Source organism: Typopeltis vanoorti, chromosome 11 (assembly GCF_054136105.1).
Source record: "Typopeltis vanoorti isolate ZY-2024b chromosome 11, IOZ_Tvanoo_1.0, whole genome shotgun sequence".
NCBI lineage: Eukaryota > Metazoa > Arthropoda > Arachnida > Uropygi > Thelyphonidae > Typopeltis > Typopeltis vanoorti.
This window is the reverse complement of record NC_143559.1, coordinates 137,955,532-137,978,851: the sequence shown is the minus strand read 5'-3', so window position 1 is coordinate 137,978,851 and position 23,320 is coordinate 137,955,532. Positions and strand designations below refer to the sequence as shown.

The window sequence follows — 23,320 nt, the reverse complement described above, 5'->3', positions numbered from 1 at the left end:
CTTAGATAATTGTCTCTCAAAAAACTCTCAAGAAATTCATTCTTTGGTTCCAGCTGCTATTTCTTCACCCCAATGTATAACATAATAATTGAAATCGTACATAGTAATCATCTTGTTTGCTCTCCATACATCTTCAACTTAAATGGGCACAATTCCATTGCTATCATCAACAGCACTCACCCCTTTTTGCCTTGTCTTCATGATAATCTACATATCAATCCATCTCTATTGCTGACAGAATGTAATCCTCCTTCAACCACATCTCACGAATACCGACAATTTTTGAGCTAATGAACTTTATCAACTTAAATTTTAAATTTCAAATTGTGGCTCATTTCTGGTTGTATAAAATGTTGTGGTGACTTCCACTTTTCTGATATGTCTTCTCGTCCATTGCTATTCCTGTCTATCACCATTGATTTTATACCTCTTCCCAGGCATAAATGTTACCACCAAATCCCTGACTATCAAAATTGTTTGTTTTACACTTAGATATCCACTCCTGAAATCATCATCTTCACCTCCCACGTAGTGTCTCCCTGTCTAACACGATCGCTCATTCATTGTCCGCCTTTTGTTCCTTCTCATTGATGAAGAGAAAGTCACACAACCGTTTAGTTATTTAAAATGATCAAACTGTGTCCCAAATGGAAATATAAAGAAGAAAAGAGAGCCATTTTCAAATAGAAGGATTAACAGCAAAAATGCAAACTCGAAGAGCAATAATTAAATAGCCTAATAATATGAGTATTATTATGTGTATCTTTATGTGTTTTTAATAATTAATACTTTTAGAAAATATCTTGTGTCTCTCCCAGACCTAAGAAACGTCCGATATCAGGTTGGGGGCTAGGAAATTTCTCCATAGATATAAAACCAGGGGCAATTCTCCATGCTTGTTATGCTTGCTGCGCAAGCTCATTAATTGAGAAAGAAGTAATATTTATTTGTTAATAAATGCATGCATTTATAAGCATTCCATTTGGGCTTTTATTTTTGTAGACAGAAGACGTCTTAAGCTTGCGTGGCAATAATTGAGCTTTGCGTTGTGTATTGAAGGCCAATGCTTGCTTGTCTAGTCAAAGCTACCTTGGCTTGCTCGGTTCTGGGAGCTTCCAAGTCCTCGCAGCTGTAGCACTGTGATTTCATGAGCGCGCATAGCCATTTCACGTCGTTTCACTCTGTTGCTTAAACACAGGCCATACGCAGTCAACGTAGCTCTAGCCAGTGAGTTTCAGTCAGTCTTTACAAGTGTGCGTGTTGCTTGGGAAAATCAAGTTACAACCAACTTTTAATGACTATGTTATTGACCAGTTCATAAAGAGGAACCGTAGGGTAGAATTTGTATTCAAGTAGCTAAATTGACAAAGATGGAATATCATTTGTAAAATAAATGTATTTGTATGATTAAATGTACATAAATGTCTAAATATATAGTTTTAAATGGTCAGTAATTCATTATTCGCTAATCAGACTTCAATCACACCTCTCATTCGTTGAATGATAACAAGAGCAAGCATGAATTTCAAGACCAGTATTCGCTCCTGTATAAAACTATTGTGGCTCAGCATGCAGTTATTCCTATCATAAACTTATCTTTGGAGGATTTAGTTCGCTACTTGAAACTGCAAATTACACTTTATCTTGACTAGAGTAATCACTTTGAAATTTTCTCCTGGAAAAGCTTTAAAAGGTTCATTTTGATTTCCAAATCTTTGCTTTATTATTATGTAATAAGTTGGATAGCCTCTTAAATCTTCTAGTATTTTTCTTATATATTCTCTTTTCTGAACTTCACTGAGGGTATTACTAATGACAGATTTCTTTGTTTGTAAAACTTTCTTTTTTCACATTTTTATTTCTTGGACTAATTCCAAAATTTCCAACTATTTTGTCTTCTACTCCTGCGTGAAAATCTCCCATTAATCAGTGGCGTAGCTAGGAGATACGGAGGGGGAGGTCCGCCCCGGGCGACACATTGAACCTTTTTTGAACTTTCGCAGTAAATTCTAAAATACAGTTCGAGAACTCAGTTCCAAATATTGTAATACTACTGGGAATTTTCCTCACAATTACTGTAAGTGTTGCTAGTTGTAAGAGGAGTTTTTCTAAATAAAATTAGATTAAGAATTACCTACATTACTATGAAATAGACTATTACAATGTCATCGACGATTCTGCTAACAGAAAAGGAAGAAAAATAACATTTTAGAATCTTGAAATTAAAGTTTTACTTCAAAAATAAACTAAACTAAAATAAAATATTTTAATTTATTTCCCTATACGTCTTTTTGACTTTTTGTAGTATTTTTGGTGTGTATTGAGAGGGTTGACAAACTCAAGAATCTCCCCGGGCGGCTACAACTCTAGCTACGCCACTGCCATTAATACTACGTTATCATTGTATTTCACCAGGTCTATCAAGTCATCTATTATCGCACATACGTCGTCTACTTACTCATCTTCTGTATGTTGGCTTACACGCTTGTAATATAACAGTATTACTGGCTCACTAGCCCTCTTATCCATGAGTAATTATTCTATCAGTAATATCTGAACATTTTAATATTTATATTGGAGTAAACATACTTCGAAAGAAATGGAAATGGGCAGGACACATCGCTTATAACTGTTTTCTTCTTCAAAATACATAACACGTTATTCATCACTCAAAAATCTTCATTTCTTTGGCATCCTAGTTAACTATAATATTAATGTTCAATCTGCTCAGCTACTTTTCAGTCCTTCCAATTTTCCAGTTTTTAATAATGTTCTAACATTATGATGAAGGAGTTTTGCTTATTAACAACATAAGTGGCTATTCTACCATTTCTGCCAGACACGATCGTTTTATTGAAGCTCCATTTTTGGAAAGTTATATCTCTTTTCTTATTATTCTTCGAAAGAATAAGAAAAAATAAGATATCCAATTCATTACATAATAATAAAGCAAAGATCAGGAAATTAAAGTGAAACCTTTAAAGCTTTTCCAGGAGCACATTTGAGAGTGATCAGTCTAGTCAAGGTTATACTTCCATCTAGAGAAATATAATGCAATAATTTATCTTTTGCTTTTTGCACTCCACTATCTTGGACTAGATCTCATTATATTGGTCAGGATACATTTCAACCGTTCCAGTCAGCTAGGGTTACTCTTATAAGAATTAATGACGATTTTTGTTGCCTTCCATTATGGATATTTATTCGCTTCCAAGTCCAGATGCACAGTGTTCTGAAAGCCAAAAAGAACATGTCATAGAGGACGAATTTTCACTTTCACCATGCACAGAGGATCTACTAAAGAGGGAAAGGCCCTTTGGAACTCCACTGATAATTTCCCTTTTCCAGATCTTGCTTCTCCATACAGAATTCTATCCGACAGCCAACCAACTTTACGAACCGATATTTAAACCTAAATACTCCTACTTAAATATCAACTTGTCTTGCAGTAGCCTGTAAATGATTTTACAACAAAATTTATAGCGTATGCATTTCACCGTCGATTACTAATGTTATCGCATTATGAATAACAACCGAATTACTGAAACTAGAACGCTCTATAACCATTCCTTGCTGATCTGCACATACACTACTTGGAAAGAAGTTAACGGACACCACAGTGTGAGGAACAAACAGCCATGGGGCCCCACATTAATAAGATATAAGATCTCCTCCTCTTCCTGCGATGCCTGCAGTAATCATACGAGGTACTTCCCACAAGCGTACTGTTAAATTATGAATGAAACTATGTTGTGTAATTTATTTTTTTCATTCACATTTAACATTGCTTATTATATATTAATCATAATTTGTATAAGAATTATTTATTGTTCCTTAATTAAGGATTACTATTTAAATATTTATTCTAAACTTAACCTACTATTAATTTGTTAAATAATAATATGTGTAGAAATTTATGATAACTAAAATATATGTGTAAAGTAACGAAAAGTGTTATTATAAATAACTGCATATGTAATGAAAGAGCTGATTAAGTAGCTCAAATATTCTGTTTATTCTTATTTGTAAAAATTTAACATTATGTAATCACTTATATAGTAGTGGAGCATTGTATTACATTAGCGAAATGTTTGCGTGCATGCGTTGTCATGGAGACGGATGAAATAAACAAGCACGAGTCGAATAGAGCGTGACCTTCGGACTAAAAGGAGAGGAAAGATATTATATATATAAAAAAGACTTTGAATTAGAGGAGAGAGGAAGTTTTTGCGGAGCGGAAAGGAAGGTAGGATACAAGCAAAGGAAGTGGAAGAAAATTATAAGTTCTCTAGGGCAGAAATTCATGAGAATAGTGTTTAGAAGTGAGCCAAAAAATCGTTGAAGAATTTTTATTAATGTGTTCCGCTAACGTAAATAAGTTAATTCATAAGTGTGCTCACAATTAATAGATGTATTGAAGATGATTGTATCTGGTAAGAGTAGTCATACTTGTTTGTTTATTCTAACATTAACATATCTTCGAAGTTCAAAGTCCGAAATAAGATTGCTTGGAATATTGTCTACCTTGATTAGTGCTTCCTGTGAATTTAAACATTAAGTACAGCTGATGGATATGTGGAGACTGATTAAATAAAAAGTTTCGTTTTATTAACTTGAGTTAAGAAAGCTTGTGATTTTGAAGCTGTGAATTGTATGTGAAAGTTTAGAACATTGAATTGGCATGAGTGACTTAGCAAGATGTATTAAGTTAATTGTATTGTTTCATTTTAAAGCAGAATTCTTGTATTTGTTATATATATCATATATTAAATGTTTTATTTTGTTAATCTAAATATTGTATTTGCCTGAATTCCCTTTTATTGCACCGTTCATAAATATTCGAATCTTGCAGGAACCCCAAGTGGAATAGTAAATAATTCGGCCTAAATAAATGAGGAGACTGCTAAATTAATTAAGAATTGATCCTACTATTTTGTATAGACTTATCTAAAAATAGGGTGGCGCAGTATAATTATAAATTTCTCTACTTTTGGATAGGTGATCAATTTGCAATTAGTTGTTATATTGATAAGAGTGACTTGAACCAAGATGGCGGATTTAGAACATAACATGATAACAGAACGTCACGACAATACGATAGCAATCAGTGGGAATATTGTCCATTTTCTTCCTGTAGGCATGTAACGATGTCCTAAACTGCTATGGGGTGAAGTCCGTTGACCTCACTCGACTCTCCGGTTCATCCCAGATATGTTCAATTTGCATTGAGATTAGGGCTCTGTAGGCCAGTCAAGTGTGGCGATGTTTATGTCCACAAACCATGCAGTTACAGCAACAGGATTATAATACAGTGCATTGTCTTACTGAAAGAGACAATGGTCACTTCAGAAGATATTCTTGTAAGATACGTTCACTGGTCATCTGTTACATCCATCCATCTGTCCAGTGTAGAGAGAGAGAGTGTGTAGCGTGATTCGATGCTCCATAACACAGCTTTTGAAGCTTACAGTTCCCCTGTATACGCACTTTGCATCACTGAGGATGATGCTGCATGTTGGTTGAAGTAATGTGAGGCTTGCATATTGCGGTTCTACCATGGAAACCCATTTTGTGGGTTTTACATATTATCCTTCGTAGCACCATACGGTCACGTTTCGTGAGATTGCGGGTCGTCCACTGCGGGTATCACTTGTAGTTAACTCTCCACTTCCTTGTGAGTATGGTATTCCTGATATTTGGCTTGGGATGGCCAAATTGTCAAACAGATAGTTACACAACATGGCATCGTATCACAACACCTCTCCAAACTCCGTCAGTTGCCTTCTCGGAGCATTTCACCCAGACAGTTGCATTGACTTCGAAGCATCATATTCTTCCAATTTATACCGGTTACAAACGCATCACTTGTTACATAGCATCATGCACCTTGCCCATAGCGGATGTCAGTTGACTTATTTTTCAAGCAGCGTATTTTCATTTTCCCTGGATTGTATACCAGCTCTTACCGGTCTGAAACCGGCAAGAGCTGGCGGTTTCTCCAAAATTATAAGAACTACCGAAGTAATACAAACTGGTTTATAGATCGATGCCTCTATTCTACCACTACCCTTCTGGTTTTGACGATGTAGCAATGCTTTGGCACTTTCCTTAAATAAAGATTTCCAATTTCCAATCTTCTGTCAGTTTCATGTTTTTTATTTTTATTTTGTTATTGTTGTTTTTTTTATTTTCATTAAGAGCCAAGTTAGTGACACTATTAGTTCCTTATCGTGCTGCCGTTTAAATTAAATTCGACCGCCTTGTTGATATCTGAATACTAAGCATGCTAAAGCAACCACTTCACTGACTATTAATCCTTTAAGTTTAAATTAATTTTATGTCTTACCACTTAAATATTAATAAACATACAGTAAAGTTTATTCGAGAAAAAGCAAATATTTTTGAGCAATACTATTTGTATTTTGTCAATGTGTTTATAACGTATGATAATTTCTTTTACAGGGATGAGTGTAATCTCTGGCTTAAATAGTGTTGCTTGTTAGGCTAGTCACATTTGTGTTATTGCTGCTACGCTTCAATTTAATGAATTGTGCTAAGATTCCATCGTTGTTCTTTAAAAAAATTGAGCATATAAATATATTTGAATAATGTTGTTGCATTTTACAGCCTTGTGTTTTAGCTTATATTTGATATATCATGCGTCCCCCGGATCAAGTAAGCGTTAAGTTTTTTTTTTTTTTTCCCCACTATATAGTCTAAATGATAATATTGACTTCAGAATATATTGAGTTTAACTTGTCCGTAGGCGAAAATCGTGTCTCTTCAGTAAACGCGTTAGTCGTGTTGGGAAGTGTTTACATGGTAAACGAAAGCGTATGGTTTCTTAAATTTATTATTATTATTATTATTATTATTATTTGACACCTCCAGGGAGTCCAAAGACTCATCGAGGGAGAGTGTGCCAATAGCATCGAACGATTGCATCCCTTCCAACTACTAACTGCGCTCAAACTTAACTGAGCCATTAGTAGCAGAGGCTAGGACTCGAAAAGAAAAGTGGATTTTTTCCCTTGCGGCAAAAGCAGCGATGACTTGAATTTCCCTCTGTTTTTCTTTCTCTATTTTTAAAATTATAAACAGTGCTTTGTCGGATAGTGTGTAATGTACTCCGCCGAGCATATCAGAGGTGCACATCCATCAACCAATACAAAACAGTGCAAATAAAATCATTTGATTAACAAATACAAAGACTAGTTGAACTGATAATTAGTTATCTGCCAAATAAAATAAAATAAAAAAGGTGAATTTCCAGATCGATTTTTTATTTCAAAATGCGAGCGATCCTTGTATCCAGTGGAAAGAGTATCGTTTTAAAAAAAAAAAAAAAAAAACTTGCACGCTTGTATCTTATATAGAGATTTGCATTTTACATGTATGCTGCTTTTATAATACAAGTAGGAGCTGTAGTATGAAAAGGAGACAGATGCTGTTTGGGTATTGATCAAAAATTATTTAACAGTAGCAATGTCTGAGTGCATTCCAAAGATTAATAGGTTAAGTAAACTAGGAGTAAAATGGATGAATGAAAAGATTAAGTGTGAAATCTGGAAGAAGGCACTGTGAAGGAAACACAAGATGAATGTGGTAATAATTAACTGCATGAAAGTACGAATAGGAGGAGAGGGAGGTGACTTGGTTGGTAAAGACAGCAAAAGCGCAATATGAGCAGAAATTAACCAATTTAAATTAACCAGAAATTAAGAAAAAGAATAGTGAGTTCTTTCAATATGTGGCAAGTAGAAGAAAGAATGACTATGGGAATATGATGATGATAATTGATGATACTGGCAGATTGGTAACTGATGCAGAGGATATAGTTAAAGTATTCAAGGAGCATTTTATTAGTTGTTTCATCCTGATGAAGGTGACATCATGAGAAGCTGGATTGCAGAGAATATTTTACAGGAGGAACTGATGGTGAATGAGCAAGAAATATATGAGGAATTAAGTAAACCTAATGTTCATAGGGTAGCAGGACCTGACATTATACTGCCATGTGTCTTGAAGGAATGCTCGAGGGAATTAACTCTTAAGAACATTTCTTCACACTTGTTTAACATGAATCTTGCAACAGGTCAGGTCCTGAATGAGTGAAAAGGTGCAAAAAATTGTTTCATTTCACAAAGGGGAGATATGATTGAGGCTATGAATTATAGGTCAATCTGTGTGCCCTGGTTTGTTGTTAAGGTGTTAGATTAATTGGTGAGGACTGGATTTCAGAAATCTCCGTATGTGTTACAAGGAGACAAATTCACTGGATAAGAGATATCCAGTGAATAACTTGGAATTTTCTACATGATAAGCTGGTAGCGAAATTGAAACAGATGAGATTATATAACAGATTAGTGAGTTGGATTACTGATTGGCTTTCAGATGGGTATCAGCAGGTTGTGTATGGAGGAGTGGTATCCCAAAAGATGAAGGACACTAGTGGAGTGCCACAGGGATCTGTTTTGGGACCATTATAGTGTAACATGGAAATTAAAGAAGAGTGTGGTTAACAAAGGTGTCAGAACAAGGTTTTTTGCCTGGAGGGTGGTGAATGAGTGGAATTCATTGCCTGACTTTGTTGTGAGCTCTTCATCTGTAAATGAATTCAAGAAGAGATATGACAGATATTGTTTTGCTAGTTTGGGTCTCCCGCGATGAGTCTACTGACTCCATGGAGATACCCGTAATAATAATAATAATAATAATAATAATAAAAACATATGTTAATGACATTGGGACCTGCTTGACTAGAGATATCAATAGACTAAGTGCGGCTCTCATTCAGTTCAATGATGGGATGTAAAGTATACAATTAATGGGGAAATTTTGAAGGAGGTGGACAGATGACAGATCTGGCAGTGATGTTAGACAGAGACATGTATTTTAATAGTCACATTGCTAAACTTGTAATCACATCACAATGCATTATGGCAATAATGAGGAAGCTGTTGACATGAGAAGCAAAGATATTAGAGTTCCTTGTATAAGGCTTTGATCAAGCCATATATGAACTGCCATGCACAGATTTGGTTGGCTGTTTTCAAGGAAATGAGGATGTTTTGGAGAGGATCCAGAGAAGATTCACGAAGTCAACAAGCCTGTGGGATGTCAGATAAGAGGAGAGAAATTAACATCTGACCTCTGTGGTCAGATGCTATTTTTTTTTTTGTGTGTGTGTGTGTACCTAAAACTGATAAAAACGTTAGTGTTCATGTGACTGTTCTGATATCTGTTGTTTAAGATAGCCATAAGCTAAAAGTAATGACTTCTCCTTTTCTGATTCCAACACAGACTGCCAACTATTTAGTTTTATATTCTTCAGCTATTGCTTTTTGTAAATACCTGACCAGAATTTTGTTTTGAAATGTAACATTTATGGTATTATTGGCCTTCAGATCCATTTAGTTTTAGAGACAAACTTAATTTGATGATTCAATAATTGTTGATTCTCTTTGACTCAAGATAATAGTATTAGATATAAGCCTTACGAAATATGCATACGTGGACTACAAAAATAGGAACAATGCTTTGAGAGCTCATGAAAGATGATGCAAAAGACCTGGTGAAGTAGCTTTTTTGATTAGTATTAGGATTGTGGAATGCATTGACTGAGAAGTGAGTGTCTGCCTAAAATGGACTTTCCATATACATAGGTGAATAATAATAATAATACTTTAAGAAATGGAGACATTTTTTTAAACTTTAGATTTCAATCAAGATATGGAGTGTTGTGTAGCGTTGCCACAGACCTAGTGTATCAGCTGCTAGTGAGGATGAAATGCATCTCCGAATCATTTAGTACTTATTAGGATACTAAATGATTAATTATTACAAGTGACTCTAATTATCTGAACATTGATTGGATAATAGCGAAACTCCTGAAAAAGAAGCTGAATTTATTGAGCTGTTGCATGATAATTCTTCTATAGGTAGCATGTGACAGAAGGAACTCAATATTAGAGTATTAGACCTGATTATATGGCAGAGGAGTAATTCAGTAAAAGAGATGTCTGGTTGGTGATAGTGATCATGCCTTACTTGTTGTGAAAAAGTACTAGCTCTTACATCAGTGAACTGAGAATGGTTTTGAGAGACATCTGAAATCTTTGCTGTTTATTGACTTAACATTGGCATATGACACAGTATGGAAAAAGGGCTTGCTATTTGAATTTCTGCTGTTTAAAATGATTCCATGTAGAAGACTTGCCAACTTATTGAACAATATGCTTAATAACAGATGGATACAGGCAATTCAAAAAGTCTACCATGCAAGTTTAATAATGGACTCCATCAAAGCTCTGTACTATCTCCCTCAGACTAGTTCAAGGAAATTTGCTTATGCAGATGACCTTGCAATAATCACACAAAACACTAAGTTTAATGAAGCTGAAAAAATAATTACAAATAATTTGAAAAATTCTGGACTCATATTTCAAACAGTGGCATGTAAACCCAAACCTATCAAAAACTGAAGTGTCTACCTTCCATCTTAATAACCATCAGGCTAATTTCAAATCTGCTGTCTTCTTCAGAGATACAGTACTGAATTTTAACAGTAGACCTAAATATTTAGGTGTTACCCGAGATAGAGCACTCACTTTTAAAGCACACCTAGTGAAAGTAGCTCAGAAAATAAAAACTCGTAATAACAGAATTCAGAAGCTAACTCGTTCAACTTGGAGTGCAGATGCTGAAACCTTATGACTATCAGCTTTGGCCTTGGTTTATTCAATTGCAAAGTATTGTTCCCCAGTTTGGCTCAATAGTGTTCATACTTCTAAAATGGACACCCACTTAATCAAACAATGAGAATAATAACAGGAACTAAAAGATCTACATTAAATTATTGACTCCCTGTCATCAGTAACATTGCATCTCCTAACCTACGCAGAAAAGCAGCTCCTGCTAAATTATGGATAAATTTAACCAACAATGTTAACCTACCTATCCACAAAGACATACAAAACCACTAAGACCATAAAACCACAAAAGACATACTAAGCACTCGGCCAGCCTGGCTGTCTGGCCGAGTGGTTAGCATATCTGCTCTCCAGCCAAAAGGCTGTGGGTTCGAATCCCACCGTAGGCATGGATGTTTGTGATTGTCTGTGAAAATACTGGTGGTGGACAGTAAATGGCGTTGATGTAGTTGCGGCTCATTGGTGGAGACAGAGTTGTAGAAGAGGTGCCCTCCCTTGATGAGTCTTTCGACTCCGTGGAGGTGTCAGGTAATAATAATAATAATAATAAAATCCCTTACAAGGAGACTAAAATCAAGAAATCCTAGTTGGAGAACAGCAAAAGAATTAGATGAATCATTTAACTTTACTGATAGATGGAAAGATGAATGGCACCAACACTCTAACAATCCCAGATTAGCTATATTGGATCCTACATCTAAACTACCTGGATTTGGACTATCACATCATCTTTGGAGACAACCTTAAACTGCATTAGAACTAGTCATGGCAAATGTAAACACCATCTACATAAATTGAAATAGATCAACTCTCCTGTTTGTGACTGCTATCACTCTTAAACTATTGACCATATTTTACTGGGCTGTCCGATATATGCTTTTGAGGGCACTATACAAGATATACATAATGTTACAACATAAGCTATAAACTGGCTTGAAAAATAAATTTTTTTGTAAAACTTTCTTTTATGTAGCTTTTTGTTGTCATACATCTGTTACGTTGCCGTATTATGTTTCTTGTTGTATATTACCGTCATTCGATAAATAAAATAACTGACCTGGGAGATGGTTAAGTGTATGGCAGTTCCATTTTGAAAAGGTTACATGCTGAATTTCAAAGCAGAAAATTATGACTAACTGAGGAGAACTAGGTTTGATCCTGTGGTAACAGTTGCTAGGTGAGAAGGATATTGGTGGTGCATGGGAAGTATTTAAAAAAATACGTCGGCAATGTTGTTGGAATGTGCTCCTAAGCTTCAAAGAATAAACAGGGTGCAAGCAAAATGGATGTACAGTCATATTATACAGGAGATTCTTAAGAAAAAGATAATGCAGAAGGTATACTGTGTCCATAAGGATGATGTAAATTATAAAAATTACAAGAAGCAGGCCTGAAGAGTACAGAAAGCTTCTTCTTCTTTCCCAGATTCCATTAGGAATCTGGGAAAACATCAAGAGTTCTGTAAATGCTTTCCATCAGTTCCTTATCCTTGCTGTTAGTATTAGTTCAGCAAAACTTCTCATATTCCATTAAAGTTTATCTTCTCCATGTATTTTTAGGAGAGCCAGGCTTTTTCTTTCCTTCTGGATTCCATCCTAAGGCTGCATGACAGATCTTGATGATCATTCCTAAGTGTATGTTCATTCCATCTAAATTTTCATTTTCTGATTTCAAGGTCGATTTTTTTTTGTTGATTTGTTCTTTTCGAAAGGTCTCCATTAATAGTTATTTGTGGCCACCATATTTGTATGCTTAGTATGCTCCACAGGCATTGGTTTATGAATATTTGTAGCTTTCATTGTACTCGGAAATTGGCCTATATTCAACCCATTCCCAAGAAGGGTGACAAGTCACTGCTGTCCAACTACCGCCCCATCTTGCTTAATGTCTAAAGTAATGGAAAAAATCATTAATTTCGAACTCTTACACTACCTCGAAGGCACCCACGTAATAAACGACCAGTATGGTTTCCGTCGCTGCCAATCAACAAGAGATATGCTCACATATGCCACCTATCTCTGGACAAATGCCATGGAGAAATTTGGCAAATCTCAAGTGGTTGCACTTGATATCTCCAAAGTTTTTTGACTGGGTCTGTCACAAAGGCTTACTAAGCAAACTACCATCATTTGATAAATTTAGTTTAATCCTTTATCCCAGTGAGAGCAAACAAAGTTTGCGCCTAAAAATATATTCAGGACTGAATATAGTGTTGTACTATCTTACCTGGGTAAGATAGTATACCTTACCTAGGCTATGAGTTGCCTGGTGTTGTACTACTTACCCAGGTAAGATAGTACAACACTATATTCAGTCCTGAAGATATTTTCAGGCACAGACTTTGTTTGCTCTCACTGGGATAAAGGATTAAACTAAATTTATCATAGTCTAACCTAGTGAAAAATAAACTTTCACCATCATTTGGTCTGTCTCAGGACTTCTGTAATTGGATTGCCAACTTTCTGCTTGGAGGCACACTGTGTGTGATGGTGGATGGTTCCTTATCCTCTCACCATTCAACTAATGCTGGGGTTCTACAAGGTTCTGTCCTCTCACCAACCCTCTTCCTGCTATATATCAATGGCATACTTCAGTTGACCTCCAACCCAATACACAGTTTTGCAGATGGCAGCACATTGCTCTCCTCCCTTTTATTTGATAAACCTTACTCTTCACAGTTCACTTCAACCTACAGAACATCAACCACTACTGCCCTAAGTTCAGATCTCCAAGCCATCCTCTGATGGAGTTCAGATAACCTCGTCAGTTTCAATGCTAGTAAAACTCAGTTCTGTCTTTTTTTTCACAAAAAAAGAACCATTTTCTCTCAAGGCAAAGATCATAGATTAGTCTGAAGCAGAATAGCAATAAACCTAAGAATGCAAAGACAAAAACTGATTAGAAAAAGAAAATCAGAAAGATCTGTGAATTAGAAATGAAAAAGGAATTTCAGATCAATTTAGAAAATAACATTAAAAAATAGATCCATTTTCAAATAATGAAATTTCAACAGAATCCAAATAACAACAACAACAAAAAAAAAATGCAATAAAGAATGTTGAAAATTTATCTGGGGATTGAAAATGAGGAAAAATAGACAAATCAAAATGGGAAACTAAATACCTAATAAAAAAAAAGAAGAAACATGAAACAAAATGCATGTGCCATAAGAAACTTAGAATATACTGAATGTTACAAAACAATCAGGAGAGGATAAGACATTGAATTAGGTCGCTTGGTGTCGCACTGATTAGATCGTCGGCTTCTCGAGAGCTCCTGAAAAGATTAGTATTATTTTGTGTTGACATTAGATATTTTACTAGAATTTTAAGTAGTATTGTTTGCTTTTTGTTTCTTGGTGTGTCTGTGCAATTTTTGCGTGTTTTCTGTTATTTTAATTATTATTTTTAAGAAAAGATAGTGTACACATGGCACCGATAAAGAAAAAAATGGCGGCCAGGTCGCCATGTTTGTTTAAGAGTTTTGATGTAAACGAATTTATGCAATGTGCTGTCCCTGTGAGATGTATGCCTTGCGAAGAGCGGTGGGAGTCTGGTTAGAAAGTGATAGTGGAGTTAATATGTGTAGAAAGTGTAAAGAGAATGAGGACTTCAAGCGTGTTTCAGGTGTTGAGAGTGATATCGTTAACGATAGTCAGAATGTAGAAAATGGTGGTGTGCTAGAGAATTGTGTGATAGTGCCAGATAGGTGTGAGAGCGTCGCTGAAAGTGTAAATGAAGGTAGAAACACAGAAAGAATGGATGATTTGATCGATAATGAAAATGGTGCGATAAATGCGAGTAGCGAAATTGCCCATTTGAATGGTGCGATACACAGAGCCAAAAGACAACCGGAGCGTATGGAAAAATGTGTGTTGAACGTACCGACAAATAACCGGCGGAAGTCTGTGACGGCAAATAATAGAATGTTCATAAACGTCAATAAAATGAAGGAGCGAGTGCTGTATGGGGATTCGCTATTAAGAGGCATAATAATTGAGAGTTTAACGAAGTCGTACCAGCCGGGTGCGAACATAAAGGACGTCAGCGAATCTATTCGACTGCAAAAATAGAGGGTGAAAGAGATGATAATCGTGGTAGGAACGAATGATTTGAAAGAGGACAAAATGGAAATGATAGAGGATGTGAGGGAGTTGTTTGAGGTAGCAAAAGAGAAGAGTGAGAGAGTTAGGATGGTGAGTATCTTACTGCGGTATGACAGCGAAGTGTTTAGAAGGAGGGCCATAATTGCCAATGACTTTATGCGTGGGTTATGCATGGAGAGTGGTGTGGAGTTTGTGGATGTGTGGAATGAGTTCGATGGGCGAAAGGACTTATATAAGATGGATGGGTTACATTTGAATGGAGTTGGTGTACGGAGACTTGAAAGAGTGTTGATGAATGATGTGGAAGTGGATGTACAGACTCAGGGAAACTAGATTTATTAAGGGGGGGGGAGAGTAGATATGCAGACTTTAGGGGGGGCAGTTAAGTGTATGAATGAGTATATTATGCCCGGGCGAGTACGACGGACAACAAATCAGAATGGGATAGTTAGTATAAGGCATCAAAGTAGGGATGGGACAAATGGGCTTCTGCGATTCATGTACACTAATGCCAGGAGTATTTGAAACAAGAAGGAAGAGTTTTTGGCCATGGTTGGCACTTTCAGGCCTCAGGTTGTCGGTATTAGTTGAATAAAAATAAAAAGGCCACAGGGTGAATAAAAAGGGGGGAGGAGTGTTATTGATGATAGCTGATGAGCTTCAGCCAAGGAGTATAGAAGTTGAACTGCAGGATGGGGAAAAAAGCACATTTGAGGCTGTTTGGTGTGAGATAGAATCTAGCAGAACAAAATATACAATTGGGTGCTGCTATAGACTGGGTGATGGAGTGGATGGTGGGGATAGCATGCATAAACAAATAGAAATGAGTGGAAGGAGGGTAATTATTATGGGTGATTTCAATTATAGTAACATTGACTGGAAAGAGGAGAAGGCACATGGGAGGAAGGAATTGGATTTTATGCGGTTATTAAGGGACAACTATCTACGGCAACATGTATTGAAAAATACCAGGGGGCAGAGAGTTTTGGACCTAGTAATTGCAACTGAGAATGTAGCTGTAACGAACATGACCATGTTGCCACCAATTGGTGAGAGTGACCATAAGGTCATGACTTGGGAGGTGGCTAAAGGAGTCGAATTTACAATTAAGACAGGGTACATGTGAAATTACCGGGCTAGTAAGTATGACAAGCTTAGGTGTGTGCTTGGCTCAATGCCATGGCATGTAAAACTGCAAGGGCTGGATGTTGATAGTGCATGGGAGGTGGTTAAGAACTGTTTGCAGGAGGCATTGGTTGACTGTATACCAAGAGTCCGAATAATAAATCAAGTAGGGGTTAAATGGATGAATAACACTATTAAGCTTGAGCTGCAAAAAAAGAAACAATTGTGGAGGGAATTTAAGGAGAAGGGTGACCATCAGGTGCAGGAACAGTATAAAGCTCAGGCCAGGATGGTAACAAGGGTAGTAAGAAAAGCAAAAGCAGATTACGAAAGGAAATTGGCCATGCAGGCTAAAGAGAATCCCAAACAGTTTTTTCAATATGTTGCAAGTAAAAGGAAAAATGCTCATGGTAGAATGATCTTAAAAATGCTGAGGGTAGGGAGGTAACCGAATCAGTCGATGTTGTGGAATTACTGAGCGAGCACTTTGCAAGAGTATATCATCCAGGTGGTGACTTTGCAGAAATGGAAGAACCAACAGCTTATACTGGAATTGTGATGAATGAAGAAGTGGTAACTAGTCTATTACAGAACCTCAATGTCAATACATCTGTGGGATTGGATGGTATACCAGCTCGTGTCGTACGTGAAGCGGCCAAAGAATTGTCAGTGCCCTTGACCATTTTGTTTAATTTGAGCCTCAGGACTGGGTCAGTCCCAAGGGGGTGGAAAGAGGGGAAAATAGTTCCACTGCACAAAGGTGGTTCCAAGGCTGCTGTTGAAAATTACTGGCCAATCAGCATAACAGGAATCATTATCAAGGTCTTAGAGAAAATAGTCAAGAGGAAAATACAAGATTGGATAGAAGAAAATGGGATACTGTATCGGGGACAGCATGGTTTTGTGAAGGGTAGGTCATGCCTCAGTAACTTGCTCATGTATTATAACACAGTGACGGCTGAACTGGATAAGGGTAATGGGTTTACAGTGATTCTACTGGACCTTGCTAAGGCCTTTGACAGGATACCACATGGAATTCTAATTAGTAAATTGCAGCATATGGGAATGGACATAGGGTTGGTGAGATGGATAGGAGGGTGGTTGACAGATATCAGAGAGTGGTTTACTCAGGAGTAGAGTCCACAAGATGGCCTGTGACTAGTGGTGTGCCACAAGGATCTGTTCTTGGACCACTGCCATTTAATTTGTTCATAAATGATATAGGAAAGGATCTGAGAGGAACAGTTCATTTGTTTGCGGATGATGCGAAGTTGGGTAGGGCAATAGTGAATGCAGATGACATCAAAATTTTGCAGGATGATTTGGATAGATTGGAGGTCTGGGCTAAGGAGAATGGATGTCAATTTAATGTGGCAAAATGTAAGGATATGCATTTTGGGGCGAAAAGATTGGAGGCGATTTACTGCATTGGTGGAACCGTGCTCCAGGAAATTGATGAGGCACGAGATTTAGGAGTGTTGGTGGATAAGGAATTGAAATTTAGGGGACACATTGCAAAAGTGGCCAAATCAGCTCATCAAATCACTTGGTTGCTGAAGAATACGTTGACAAGCAGAGACAAGCAGGTTATTGTTCCTCTGTATCGAGCCTTGATAAGACCCCATCTCGACTACTGTGCTCAGATTTGGTCACCTAGGTTTCTTCTTGATGGGGAGGAGGTGGAGAGGATCCAGAGGCGAGTGATCAAGATGATAGCAGGTCTGTGGAATGAACTGTATGAGAACAGGTTGAGGATTTGTGGGTTGCAAAAATTGGTTGATAGGCAGAGGAGGGGAGATATGATTGAGACATTCAAATTACTGAAGGGTTTCTATAAAATTAATTCAGAAGATATTTTTGACAGGGCTGGTTGTGGGAGGACTAGGGGACATCCATGGAAACTGGGCAAAAGTGTGGTTAGTAAAGGTGTTAGAGCTGGGTTCTTTACTTTTAGAGTAGTGAATGAGTGGAATGCTCTCCCTGAGTCTGTGGTGGATGCTTTGACAGTGAATGAGTTTAAGGCAAGGTATGATAGATACTGTATGAATGTCGAATAGTTGTGATGAATATGATTTGTGGCCTCCCTCGATGAGTCTAATGACTCCCTGGAGTTGCCCGTAATAATAGTAATAATAAATAATAGTAATTTCAATACAAAAATGAGAACAGCAATAGAAAATAACAGTATAAAGAAAACTTCCTGATAATGTAGGTAATCTTTAAATGACAGGAGAGGGCGGGAACAGAGTAGGATGCATACAGAGGTAGAAGTGAAAAAAATATAAGATTTTGTTATTTTTATTAGAGTTTTCTACTATAAATTACACAATGCAAAGTATAGTCTGTGTTTATTTTGCAGTTGGGGAAATTGTACTTAAAAACATAAAATTTTTAGTATGGTTATAGTAGTTCTTGGTGCTTAGTTCTTCATGCACTATTTGAATGATGGCAGCAGCCACAGCTCAGTTTACCAATGACTTATCACCAAGTCCTCTCCCTATTTAAGGACTACATTTTGCATAGCATCCTGCAGGATTTTGTGGTGTACAATGCTTGTGGCATGTATACATCCTGGGAGTTGGATATGTGGCAGGCGAGAGATTGGGGAGTGTATGTGCGGAAAATGTTGGAAATGGGAAGAACTTTGTGAATTGGAGATCAGTATAACAGACCTCAGCAGCATTGCATCAGAGGCAGGAAAATGCCAACCTAGAGAAACAAGTAGTATGATAGAGGGTGAGGATAACAAGCAGAATGGAAATGAAAAAATAAAAGTGGGGAGTGTGGAAAGTTTGAATTATTGTGAGTGAAGTTTTTGCAGGTGGTTTTAGCTAGGAGGATGAATAGCGAGCAAGAGTGGGTAGCTTGCAGAGAGAGAGAGAGAGAGAGAGAGAGAGAGAGAGATGCACTGAAAGAGGGGGTTTTGGGAATGAGTTGACAAACATGAAAGAAGAGATTAAGCGACTTGGAAATGATGAATGCAAAGCAAATCAGAGTAGGAGTGAGTGAGTTATGGGAATGATAGAAGAGAAAAGAAACAGTAGAAGAGAGGGGAATAAGAAAAATGTGAGAGAGTGCTGAAACCAGGGATGGAGAGATGCCAGGACAACAGGTAAATAGGGAACAAAGAAAGAAAGTGTTACAGGAGAGAGAGAGTGAGGGATGCAGGTGAGTAAGGAAGGAACATAGTGTTAAGAGGTGTGATGTGTGGAGACTCAATGATCCATGGTGTGCAAGATAGAATGTCTGAATGTGTTTGCCTGGAGGAACGATAGAAAGTGCGGCTATGGCAATTAAGCAGGGTGGATGAGATGATTGTGTTGGTGGGCATGAACGACTTGAGAAGAAGTGTGAATTGGGTGGCAAGAGATCTGAGGTTCATGTTATTTTTAAATGGAATTTAGAATTTTAAATGGAATTTATATTTTTGTTTGGAAGAAGACTCGGAGAGGGAATGTGTGTGTGTGTGTGTGTGTGTGTGTGTGTGTGTGTGTGTGTGTGTGTGTGTGTGTGTGTGTTGCTCAGGTATGATAATGTAGAGCTGAGGAGAAGAGCATTAATAATGAATAGTATAAAGCTAGAATGTGTCAAAAGAAAAGCTTGGACAGCATTGAGAGACAGCTTGCATATCAGTGAGGAAGGATGTTAGGCATCTGGAGAGAATGTTGTTCTCTGAATGAGTCAGTATATCAATGCAGGAAAACAAGAATTATCAGGGTAGATGGTAGTAGAGGTGGCCTCTTGTGGGAATAGGTGCTTGGAAGAAGGGGGAATACATCATTTAATGCTGAATCCAATGGAGTCTGGAGGGAATAATGATAGGTATAGAAACAGTGACATTTTTATTCTTTATACTAATGCCAGGGATATCTGGAATAAAGGGGATGAATTGGTGGAACTGATAGCATCAGCTTGTCCGAAGATAATTGGGATCTCTGAGACATTATTATTATTATTATATGACACCTCCAGGGGTTCAAGGACTCATCGAGGGAGGCACCTACTCTACAGCTCAGTCTAACCGCAACTACACCAACGCCATCTACTTCCCACCACCACCACCAGTATTTCCACAGACAATAACAAACATACATAGCCACGGTGGGATTCGAACCCACAGCCTTTTGGCTGGAGAGCAGATACGCTAACCACTTAGCCAACCAGGCCAGCAATGATTGAGGGAAGATGATATACTAACAAAAAAAGAAGTAGCGGGGCAGCATTTTTCGACAGGATAGGAAGGAAAAATTGTCTGGTGGAGTACAGCTTACGATAAGTGATGACTTATGTTCTCTCAGAGTGGAGCATTTATATGGCAGTGGTACTAATAGTTTTGAAAGCATATGATGTGAGGTAGAGTTGGGCAGGAAGGATATTTAGTGGGGTGTTGCTACAAGCCAGGGAGCATAGAGGGTGAGGAGCAAGGAATGTTTAGGCGGTTGAGCTTGGCAAGTGCGACTGGAAAATGATTGTTTTGGGAGATTTTAACAGCAGTATAAACTGGAAAGAGGAATCTGCATGTAGTAATAGAGAATGGAATTTCTAGAATTCTTGAGGGACAGATTTATTAGGCAACATGTAGTAGAAGGAACACGAAGTTCAAAAGTTTTGGATTTGGTCATAGCATTAGAAGAGCTGATTATAACTGAGATGGCATCTCCACCCCCAGCCAGTTGGAGAGAGAGAGAGTGAGCATGTAGTTTTGACTTGGAAGATGAATAGACATACAAGATTATCAAAGAGAAAAAAATGTAGGTGGATAATTCCACCTACATTCTTGGGGCAGTTCCATGGAGGGATAATTGGAAGAGCAAGATATCATTAGTGCTTGGGAAATTGTGATGGAATATTTATTAGCAGCAATAGCAAGCTGTATACCACGAGTGAAGAAGAGAACACAATTTGGTGTAAGTGGATGACAAATAATATTAAACAGGAACTGCAGGTAAAAAAGAAGATATGGAAGAGATATAAGAAGAGGAGTGGAGAGCAGATGCATGAAGAATATAAGACAGGCCAGGAGAGTGACTAGTATGGTAATGAAGGTAAAACTGGAATATGAGAAGAGATTGGCCCTGAGATCCAAAGAAAATCCTAGGGAATTTTGTAGCTATGTGGCCAGTAGGAGGAGAAATGATGTGGAAGAATGACATTGTCAGATAAAAATGAGAATAGCATGACTGATGGAAAGGATATAGTGGTGTTGTTCAATGAAGACTTTATTGAGTATTCATCATGGAGAAGTAGGTTTTAATACTAGTGGTATAGGGCAGGTTCGAGGTTTAGAAATGCAAGAGGAGAGGTATGTTTCAAATACTGAGCACTCTGGATATCAATAAAGCAGTGGAACTGGATGGAATTTTGACATGAGTTTTGAGACAATGTTCTAAAGAACTGATAGTTCCATTGACCTGACTTTTCAATGAAAGTCTGGCCGTGGGAAAAGTACCCTGGGAATGGAAAGAGGGTAAGATAGTACCATTGGATAAGGGTGGTAGCAGATTGGAAGGGTGAAATTATAGACCAGTTTGTTTCATCAGTAGTTGTTAAGATCTTGTAGAAATTAGTTAGGGAGCATATGCAATGTTGGGCAGATGAGGATAATGTTATCTGTGAAAGTCAGCATGGATTTGTTAAAGGGTGTTCTTGCTTTAATAATATGATTGTTGCCTTTGCCTTTTATATATAATAAAGTGACAAGAGTGGATGATGAGGAAAAGGCATGTTCTGCCTTTTTTTTTTTTTATTGATTTTACAAAGGCATTTGACAGGGTTCCATGTGATAAGCTGATATTTAAGTTCAGCACATGAGTTTAGATGTCAGGTTAGTGAACTGGAATTCAGGATTGGCTATCTGATAGGTTTCAGAGAGTTTTATATGGGGGGGGGGGGCTGTATCGAGGAGGCAGAAAGTTACAAGTGGAGTCCCACAGGGCTCAGTACTGGGACCTGTATTATTTAACCTTAATATCAATGACATTGTCAATGGATTTCAGTAGGGGGGGGGGATATTCAGTTGTTTGCAGATGACATGAAGTTGGGAAGGGTTATTAGTAATAGTGCAGATGTGGTAGACCTGCAAGAGGATTGGAATAAACTGCGCGGATGGGTAAATGAATGGGGTATCATTTAATGCAGCTAAATGTAAAGTCTTGAAGTTTGGGATACATCAATTTGAGGCTGCATCCTGTGCAGCCTCACATCAATGGAGGAACTGTACTGGAGGAAGTAGATGAGGCAAGGGATCTGGGGATGATGATTGATAGAAACCTGAAATTCAGGGAACATGCAAACGCAGTGAAGGTAACCCAGAGGAGGGTTGCAATACTGAGAAGGATGTTGATCTGCAGAGATAAGAGTTGTCATTCTCTGTACAACCTCATACCTGTGCTATTGTTCTCAAATTTGGTCCCCAGGATTTGAAGGAGATAAACTAACTGTGGAAAGGGTACAGAGCTAGATAACAAAGATGATATCAGGACTGTATAATGTTAGTTATGAGGATTGGCTGAGGGAATGTATACTGCTGAGTTTGGTAGAGGGAAGAAGCAGAGATGATATGATTGAGACTTTTAAACTGTTGAGAGGTAGTTACAGGGTTTACAGTGGGGAGTTTTTTCACTTGGAGGAACAGGGGAAAGAGCAAGAGCAAGGAAAGTATGACAAGCTTAGGAGTTTGATTGGTTCAGTGCCGTGGCATGTACAATTGCAAGGACTAGAAGTTGATAGTGCATGGGAGGCAGTTAAGAAGTGTTTGCATGAAGCAATGGCTGACTGTATACCTAGAGTCCGAATAATAAATCAAGTAGGGGTTAAATGGATGAATAACACCATTAAGCATGAACTGCAAAAAAAGAAACAACTATGGAGGGAATTTAAGGAGAAAGGTGACTGGCAGGCACATGAACGGTATAAAGCGCAGGCCAGAAGGGTAATCAGGGTGGTAAGAAAAGCAAAAAAGGATTACAAAAGAACATTGACCATGCAGGCTAAAGAGAATCCTAAAGTTTTTTAGATATGTAGCAAGTAAAAGGAAAAATGTACATCGCAGAATGATTTTAAAGAATGCCGATGGTAGGGAGGTAACTGAATCAGTTGATATAGTTGAGTTACTGAGTGAGCACTTTGCAAGTATATATCAACCAGGTGGTGACATTGCAGAAACGAATAAACTAGTAGATTATACGGGAATTGTGGTGAATGAAGTGGAGGTGAGTAGTCTATTGCATAACCTCAATGTCAATACATACGTGGGATTGGATGGTATACCAGCTCGTGTCGTACGAGAAGCAGCTAAAGAATTGTCAGTACCCTTGACCATTTTGTTTAATTTGAGTCTCGGGTCTGGGTTATTCCCGAGCGGGTGGAAAGAGGGGAA

General features: G+C 37.6%; 1 protein-coding gene across 1 annotated transcript in view; it reads left to right on the top strand.

The window, feature by feature from the left end:
- The first annotated feature begins 6,500 nt into the window (after window positions 1–6,500).
- LOC150102105 (transmembrane reductase CYB561D2-like) overlaps window positions 6,501–23,320 on the top strand; it is a 60,020-nt gene continuing 43,200 nt past the window's right edge. Inside the window, exon 1 of the mRNA XM_090399974.1 lies at window positions 6,501–6,675. Within this exon, the coding sequence (XP_090256100.1) occupies window positions 6,609–6,675 (67 nt within the window). The 5' untranslated portion in view covers window positions 6,501–6,608. The remainder of the gene's footprint in view (window positions 6,676–23,320) is intronic.